This window comes from Centropristis striata, chromosome 15, assembly GCF_030273125.1.
Source record: "Centropristis striata isolate RG_2023a ecotype Rhode Island chromosome 15, C.striata_1.0, whole genome shotgun sequence".
In the NCBI taxonomy this organism is placed as follows: domain Eukaryota; kingdom Metazoa; phylum Chordata; class Actinopteri; order Perciformes; family Serranidae; genus Centropristis; species Centropristis striata.
In genome coordinates, this window is record NC_081531.1 from 31660080 (window position 1) to 31668950 (window position 8871).

At 36.9% G+C, this 8871-nt stretch overlaps 1 protein-coding gene across 1 annotated transcript; it reads left to right on the forward strand.

The window, feature by feature from the left end:
- Window positions 1-364: 364 nt before the first annotated feature.
- dnajc18 (DnaJ (Hsp40) homolog, subfamily C, member 18) lies at window positions 365-8020 on the forward strand. The gene is made up of 8 exons (XM_059351986.1): window positions 365-1063; window positions 2155-2323; window positions 2537-2682; window positions 3827-4036; window positions 4175-4287; window positions 4563-4672; window positions 4792-4964; window positions 6185-8020. Exons 1-8 carry the CDS (start codon window positions 937-939, stop codon window positions 6307-6309), a joined length of 1173 nt encoding a protein of 390 aa, XP_059207969.1. The 5' UTR covers window positions 365-936; the 3' UTR covers window positions 6310-8020.
- Window positions 8021-8871: the final 851 nt, after the last annotated feature.

An 8871-nucleotide genomic window follows, 5' to 3' on the forward strand; every position in this document is an offset into this window, starting at 1 on the left:
TTATATTGCCACATTTATTTTATAATTTATTTAAATCGATTATTTTCTATTTCTCTTTAATATTTTATAATGTAGTAATATTAATACGAATATATCATATTTATTTCTGAATATTCTTTCATATTCATTTATTTTATCCCCTCCCTTTTTTAAATTATTCTTTTCTCTATTGTTTTTCCCTTTGCAATAGGGAATAATAAATAAATAAAAGGCATTATACACATTTTTTTTAAATAAACACTAAAAAGTCGTAGGTTTGTTTATATGATACTTTTTAAGGGGCATTTGAATGCACCATAAGCAAGTGTCGTTGGTACGTCTTTAAATGAAGGATCGTGAATGCAGCATCAGCATCATTACACCTGCTAATGCTACTCAACCGTTTCCAGGTAGTGTTGGCTGATACTCAGGACAGGAATGGGATGGTAAAAACAAACTGCACAGCTAGTTAGAACAGACAACCAAGTAAAAAAAACACCTCTGGCCCAATATTGGGGCGCTTTTCCTCCAGATTTCAGAGCTAACTCCACAGGATATGACGTCTTACCTCCACCTCTTGTCCATCACAGCTCAGAGGGTCCAGTCTATATACAGTCTATGGGGCCAGTTTAATTTCACAGGGTGGCCCTTTAAACGTTGCTAAAAGGGACAGACAGCTTAAACAACCCACCTTTTAGGCCTTTTAGCTTAAAAATGGCCCAGCTACAGGCCTGTTTGCAGCCTGACAACAACTACAATCGTCTGCTAATCGGATAGCGCGAGGGACTTTGAGTGACTTGCAGCTAGCTAACGTTACGCAGCTGTGTGAAACCGAAGCTAATCGGCTACCTAACATTAGCTAAAGCGGCTCGCTTTGCCATATGATATTGACGCACATTGTACAGGGGAAAGACCTCTACAGAAAGCGACCTGATCGGCGATAAATAAACCGGTGAAATGGACAAAGAAGAAGCAGACCGGCTGATCGAGAAGGCGAAGCTGTGTTTACGGTCCGGACGGAAAGATCGGGCGCTGCAGCTGCTATATGAAGCCCAGAATATTTATCCCAGCACCCGGGCCAGAGGTAAAATTAGCTGACGCACATTTTGCAATGGCAGTCTGACAAGCCAATGTTGGCAACTAGTGTTAAACTGTAAAAACATGGATTCATATATGTCAGACTGGGGGCAATGAATTGCTATTTCTAGAAGCGGAGATTATAAACAGAGCTTTTTAGCTTTAATACTTAATGTCTGTGCAGGCTGCTTGCTGAAATTTAGAGCTCCCTTCCCCCTTGCAGTTAACAGACAGCACCACCGACTCTGAGGCAATGCTGTGTTAAAAATCTGACTCCAGTTGCCTCAAAGCGTTTGCAACATAGTCAAAATAATGAAGTTGTCATAGATTACTTTGAGGTCTATGAACGCATATGAGGCAGATAAATGTCCATTTTACAGGACATGTAGTGCAAGGGGTGAACAACTTTTCATGCAGTATACGTGTATAGATGGGTTACAAGTAAAAGAAGCCTGAATAAATCAGTGGCGAAACATGAGCAAATGAATAAGGAATCACTGAATGATTTACAAGGTGTACTGTGCAGGATTTTCCTTATAATAACTACATTCTGAGGCAGTGCTGTGTAAAAAAAAATCTGACTGTATCCAGTTGCCTCAAAGCGTTTACAACCTAGCCAAAATAATGAATTTGTCATATATTACATTGTGCTTTTTAAACGTGCATGAGGCAGTTAAATGCCCATTTTTACAGCGATTGCACATGTAAGTGCAAGGGATGCAAAACTTTTCATGCATAGATAAATAGATGACGTGTGAAAGAAAAAAGCCTGAATAAATCAGTGGAAGGAATCACTGAATGGTTTAAAGGTACACTATGCAGAATTTTCCTAAAAACAAATAAAGAATTAAATAATCAATACTCGTGACCCACTAGAAGTGAACTTAGATCAAACTGTTAAACTCTGCAGTGCTGATCAAATATGAATAACCTCAAAATCCACCTCAAAAACTTTTCTGACTAAATAACATTTGCAAATTAGTCTGGTGAGCCAGGCAACCAGAAACCATAATGTTAATGATTATTTTGTAAACACTTTTTGTGTTTAAGCTTTCTCCATTGTCTTTCCTGTTTAACACCTGACTGTGTTGTTTGCAGTGCTGATAGATGCCATAGTAAAGAACGGAGGCACAGATGGGCCACAAGCAAACCACGTGCCCCCACCGTCAGGCTGGAGAGACGAGGACATTAGAAACAATGAAACAAGTCATGCAGGTGGTGATGAGAAGAAGAGCTACACCGAGGATCAACGCCAGGGTGTTCTCAGGTGCACAGTTACTCTTTTACATTTGTCGTTTTTCACAATAAGAAGCGAAAGATGGACCAGACATTGTTCCTCGCTGTGTTAAGTTGTCTGTTGTAGGGCTGTTTGGTTATGCTGATTGAATATTCATAAACGTGATTATTTTGGTCAGTATTTAGAGTTTCAGAGAGAGTTCAGTCTTGTGTTTTGACATCATTTACGTTGTTTTAATTGCAGAATAAAGAATTGCAAGGACTTTTATGAAATTCTCGGTGTTCCCAAAAATGCAAGTGATGAAGATTTGAAGAAGGCGTACAGAAAGTTAGCCCTCAAGTTTCACCCCGACAAGAACTTTGCTCCAGGAGCCACAGATGCTTTCAAAGGTATGAGTTTTGATGACCCTCATGCTGGTAGTGTCATGTTTAAATGCACTTCAGCAGGGCAGAGGCTTCAAGGTGGGTCACACACTCTTAGCAGTTTTAATGAAGTTCAGAAAATCTTTGTTGAGCTGTTTGCATGCATTCCCAGAGCTGCAAGGGAGGTGCAAAGGAAGAGACACGAGGCAAAGATCACTGCATGAGGTGAAAGGGGACGAGTGCAAGCTGATGTTCTGAAAACATAAGTAGTGGTAGCTTGGCCCAATTACAGACAGTCGGTGGTTGCAGGCAGCAGTAACGGCTAGTAAACACAGCTAATGGAGGCAGTTTAGGTACGTTAAAACTCACTGGACCCAATCACCAAAAATTGCATCAAAAAGAATACACTTTCCCTGAGTCATTACTCAGTCCAATCTGACTGCAGAGACATGACACTATTTTTTTTTTAGGTTTAGTCAGACGTTCACTTTCCGAGGATTAGGCATAGGAATCACTAACCGGTCGTGGTTGAGTACAAGTTCCATGTCGTCCGATCCATCTGAATCATGAACCTGCAAGCCTATTAATTTTATTTTGGTAAATGCATGCAAGGTGTTTCTGACAGTTGCACTTTGCAAAACAATGTTATCAAACTGATGCATCTACGTTGCTGGAAACTTGCAACAAGAAGGAGTCAGTCAGACTGTTGCTGTACTGTTGCTACACTTTAGGGCCACTTTTTTCCACACAAAAAATTGATCAGGATAACAGGGATCAATAAGGGACTCTGTAAAGAATAGAATAGAATCTTATCAATTCCCATCCATATCACAGGGACTAAATCAAAGGAAAAATATGCTCAGTATAACTCCAGAACTTTCCTGAGAATCATTTTTTTTTAAGTTTCTTCAAAGCTGTGAATACATACACTGTACAAATAGGAATTGCTAATAGCTAATTCAGCTTGCTTGCAATGGTGGGAATTTGCAAAAAGCAGACAAATACAGGCTAAAAAACAAAAACTCAAGTTGTAGCTACCTAATTGAATCCATTGCATCATTATACTTCCTGTTTACATCCACCAAAACATGCTATGATTTTCTACCAACATAATACATGAATATTTTAAGAGGTGCCTTCAACCATTAATGTTTCCCTCATCTCCTAACAGCAATAGGCAATGCATATGCAGTGCTGAGCAATCCAGAGAAGAGGCAGCAGTATGATCAATATGGAACTCAATCTGCAGCTTCGAACGCACCCCAGCACTCCAACACCTACAGCCGCCATGGATACTACCGAAGCTTCCACAGAGACTTTGAGGCCGACATTTCCCCCGAGGAACTCTTCAACATTTTCTTCGGAGGAAGATTTCCAACAGGTGAGCGGTTCTGTGTGAGTGTTTTGGTTGGGTCACTTAAGTCTAAAGGGAATATTATCGACCGTCTTATTGTGGAAGTGTCAATGTTAAAGAGGTGTGTGTGTGTGTATGTGTGTTTGTGTGTGTCCCTTCCTACAGGAAATATCCATGTTTACACCAACCAGGGAGCCTCCTACTCTCAGTTCTATCAGCCTCGTCGTCGACGTGCTTATGAGAGGCGCGAGGAGGTGGTGGAGGAAAACCAGAGTCAGGTCAGTGACTCACAAAACTAAGACAAATCCATTTCAAACAGCCACAGTATATGGCATTGTTCTAATCATTAACATGCATTGTTTAACATACCTGCAGCCCTCCAGCCCGTAACGTTTGATCTCATGTTGTTGATTTAATTTCCTCTTAACTGAAGTGCCTTTACTGCTTTGTGGTTTGCTTCAAAGACACAGAAGTACTGTGCTGGCATGAATCAGTGCAGCCTACATGCAGTTTTATATGCTTTGTAATCTGTGCTGATTTTATCTTCCCACAGAACACCTTCACAGCGCTCCTGCAGCTTCTCCCTGTGCTGGTGCTAATCCTCATATCAGTGTTTACGCAGATGATGGCCACTAACCCGCCCTACAGTCTCTTCTATAAGCCGTGAGTCCTCTCGCCCCATTAACCTCACTCCGGTGACATTTCAGCAAATCCCTGGGTTACACCGCAGTTCAGGCCATAGTTTCACTTTATTCATTTTTAATCATGTGTTTGGGTTTCAGGGCCATGGGGCTGGTGGTGTCGAGGGAAACGCAGCACATGGGCGTGCCATACTATGTGGATAAAAGTTTTGAGAAGGAATACCGTGGGGCTGCACTGGATGAACTAGAGAAAACCATTGAGAGCGACTATATCGAACACCTGCAGAGCAGCTGCTGGAAAGAGAAGCAGCAAAGTAAGCGAGCATTTGGCTTACATGATTGTGTTTGATATTACTTTCTTACCTTTGCATAAAATAAAAGGCTACAGCCAGCAACTGGGAGCAGTAACTTCCTGAAGTCTCTGCTGGCTGCCTGACCTGTGGTCCTACCAAAGACACAGTCTGGATCTGATTTAACAAACGAGATAGGGTGTGTTCAATTATGGCAAAAATCACAATTGTCCTGGTTAATATTCAGAACACAAATATTTAACACAATAAAAAAAGTATTAACTAAAAAAAAAATATATATATATATATATATATATATATATAATATATATAACACATTTGATAACTAATATATATGAAAAAGGATAAATTATATATATAAACACACAATTACATTAAAAAAAATATTCTGATATATTTACAAATATTTAACACAAATGTTTTCAACGTGAAAACAAAAAAAAATGTCTTACATTTATTAATTAGCCAAAAAATATATAATACAAAAATTAGATAATTAATATATATTTACAAAAATATAAAAAAAAAACACAATTTAATTTAAAAAAAAATGTTAAATGCACTTTGCCAACTTACTGAACACTAAACAATTATTCATTATGTAAAAAATATTAGTTTAAAAAATTGTCTTAAATAAAAATAAATGTTAAAAAAAGGTAGATAAAAATGCATATAATAAAAAAAAATAATAAATAACTGATGAATATTTATAAAATAAATAAATTATGTATATGTATATATAAACACAAAAATAATAAAATATAAAAAAAATCTTGCCACATTGCCATAACTGGTATTAACTTATTGAAAACAAGCAAAAGGAAACAGGTGCACTGGATTTATAACATAATCCAAAATGAGGCATTAAGACTAAACTGAATAAATATAATAATACACACTACACACATTAATAAAAAAGTTGTTGGAAGCCAAAATTTTAATTTTAAATAAACTATGATAATCGCCCAGTCCTAGTGTGTTCTGATCTTAGGAGGTGCTGGCAGGCAGATTTTGTAACCCCTGGACGGAGCCAGGCTAGCAGTTTCCATCCGTTTCCAGTCTTTATGCTAAGCTAAGCTAACCGGCTGCCTACTGCAGCTTCGTTTTTAACGTACAGACATGATTTGTATTGATCTTTTCATCTAAACTTTATACAAGACAAAAGTTGTACCTTCATAGACTGCTGTGATACACCTTTTTTTTCCTCCTGTCCTCTTTTTCAGAATCAGACTTGGCAAACCTTGGACAACTGTACAGAGACGAACGGTTAAAGCAGAAGGCAGAGTCAATGAGGCTGGACAACTGTGAGAAACTGCATCGATTGGTTGGGCGTCAGAGAGGCAAATGAGGACGGTTTTAGAGGAGAACAAGTTTCTTTACAGACTTTAACAAAAATGCATTTTATTGAAGTGTGTAATTTGTCCAATCTGGCCACTTTGTAAAGAAATCTCTTTTAGGTACAGCGCAGTCAGTGGGAGATAATGCCACTGGAAACAATGTGCCTTCTCTCCTCTTTGATGGTAGAAAACAGTTGCATGCTGGCTGCAGACCCTGCCTGTGGTGGCAGCAGCATCGAGTGCAAACTCACTGTGGCAGTGTGTATGATGTCTCAGAGCCTTTAAACTTTCTTATAGAAATGGCATGACATACGGGGTCTCCCTTTGGGGTTATGAAGGCAGTAGTATGTTCACACATACATGTTTTATTTGTTTAGGTTTTTGTAGTTTACCTATATTTAATTTATTGAATATTTTGTGTCCTCGCTGAACTTTTAGGTGTATTTATTTATTAGTTTGTAGAGTGAATGTTACTTGAGCATCTTTTTTTTTTCTGTAGGAAATAATGAAGTACAGTGACTTAAATAATACGGTAGTCTTTGGACAAATCTAAGAGCTTCTGTACTGTGAAATGACAGGAACTTACAACATAGACAAATCTATCTATACTGTGGTTAATCAGACAATAGGCGGTACAGTAGAGTCAAATTTTACAATTCATGACCACATTTTTCTGATTGTGTTCTCGTCAAAGGTTTTTTACTTGCCAAAAAATGAGCTGTCTCCTACAGCAGAGCTTCCTGCTCCCCACACTGCTGCTTGCATAGGTGTCCAATACATTGGTCATTAAGCTTCTGCCGTTCAAGAAGTTATTCAGTGTTTTTAGCTGCAGGCCTATGTTTGAGGAATGATTGTTGTGCTGCAAAAAGAGGCCACATTTCCAAGGTTTGTCACTAGCAGGGAGACCAGATCAACCAAAAAGCCTATTCACAGTCCCGACCAGTGTTCTGGTGTACTGAGTAAATATGGGACGCTCCATTGTGAGCAACATCTGTAAGGTTGCCGGGGCTTAAATGGCATAAAATACTTTCTTTCCCTAAAGTGCGCACAGCACAATTTATTGTGTTGTCATAAAAAAAGCAGTTTGGCCCTTGTTTTCTACATTCTGCACCTTCATTAATTTTATAAAGAAGACACATCTTATTTGAAAATATCATGTAAAACTAAATTTACTAATTGAAACCTTGTTTATGTTTAATTCTATTAAATATCTATGGATATCATTTTTTTTCTCCTTTCAGCAAGGAAACCAGAAGAGCGACTTTAATTTTGAGCAAAAACGCTAAGTTTGTTAAGTCTTTATACCAACCACAGGTGATTCAAACCCTATACACATCTGGATAGTGTTTCTGTGCACTGAGACTGCCAAACTGCCTTAGCTGTTCACATACTTATATAAGTATTCAGGTTCATTTCATGCACTTTTCAGTTAATATTTAATCCTGTGTGTCCTATTGTTACTGTTGCATGCACCCCTAGTGAGAGTGTGTTATTAGTTACGTATTTATTTTTCAGCGAACACATCATGACTACTGACGCACTAAATGTTAAGTGATTAGAATATCCAGGTTCAGACAGTAAATCACAAACGTAAAAACCTTAACTGTGATGCACAAAAAAATCAGGTTTTTGGTATCAGTCAGTGTGGTATTACACTTAAGAAAAACTGCAGAATTCAGTTTTCAGCCAAATAAACCTGAAATTAAAGATGTAACCAGATTATGTGTTGGCCTCGTCTGATTTATTTACGATTTGATGGAATTTTGACTCTGGATGCCTCATTTGTTTTTGTCAAATTATTAAGGATCAAATGAAAGATTTAGGTTATGAAGGATAAAAATGATGCGTAGAAATAAATAAACATAAATGGAAAATGCAAAAAGATTATTTTTTACATTTATTTTAATTATTTAGGTATTTCTGTATTTATTTCTAAATTTTCATTTTGTTAAAAAATAAATGGAACTTCTATATTTCTACATTTATTCATTTTGAAATTGTTGGTTGACAAAAGCCCCACAGAAATAATACATATAAAAATGTGTATCTATATTAATAAATAAATGCATAGTTAAAAAAGTGGAAATAACTACATAAACTAATACATACAGAAATACCTAGATAAATAAAATAAATGTAAAAATATAGAAGTTCCATTTAGTTTTTGCATTTCAATTATATTTTTTGCATTTATTTGTTAATGTCATTTTTTTTTCATCATTCATAGCAGGTGACATATCTATGTGCAACATTAGCAAATATTGTTTAATATAAAAAGACTTAAGGTACAAGAATCTATTTCAAGATGATCAGACAGTAAGTTTTAGTTTTATTTTTTTTATTAAATCGTGCAAAATATTACAAGCTGAAGCTAAATCTACTGTATCTGAACCATTCACTACCACCTTTAGAAAAAAAAAAAAAATCAAATATGCCATTTAATGTCTCACTTTCAAGAGATCTGTCTGTACTTCACACCCTGCATGTACAACTTACTTTTCCTGTTTGACTCTATTTAAACTATCAAACTAATATATTTAAGAGGAGATCTGGATTTAATAGAAATGGAAAAA

Excerpts from the sequence above, each read along its gene's own strand:
- dnajc18 (XM_059351986.1), top strand. The coding sequence starts at position 937 with ATGGACAAAGAAGAAGCAGACCGGCTGATCGAGAAGGCGAAGCTGTGT. Across the intron at positions 2,324-2,536 it reads CAACGCCAGGGTGTTCTCAG|AATAAAGAATTGCAAGGACT; the intron begins GTGCACAGTTAC and ends TTTTAATTGCAG. Across the intron at positions 2,683-3,826 it reads AGCCACAGATGCTTTCAAAG|CAATAGGCAATGCATATGCA; the intron begins GTATGAGTTTTG and ends ATCTCCTAACAG.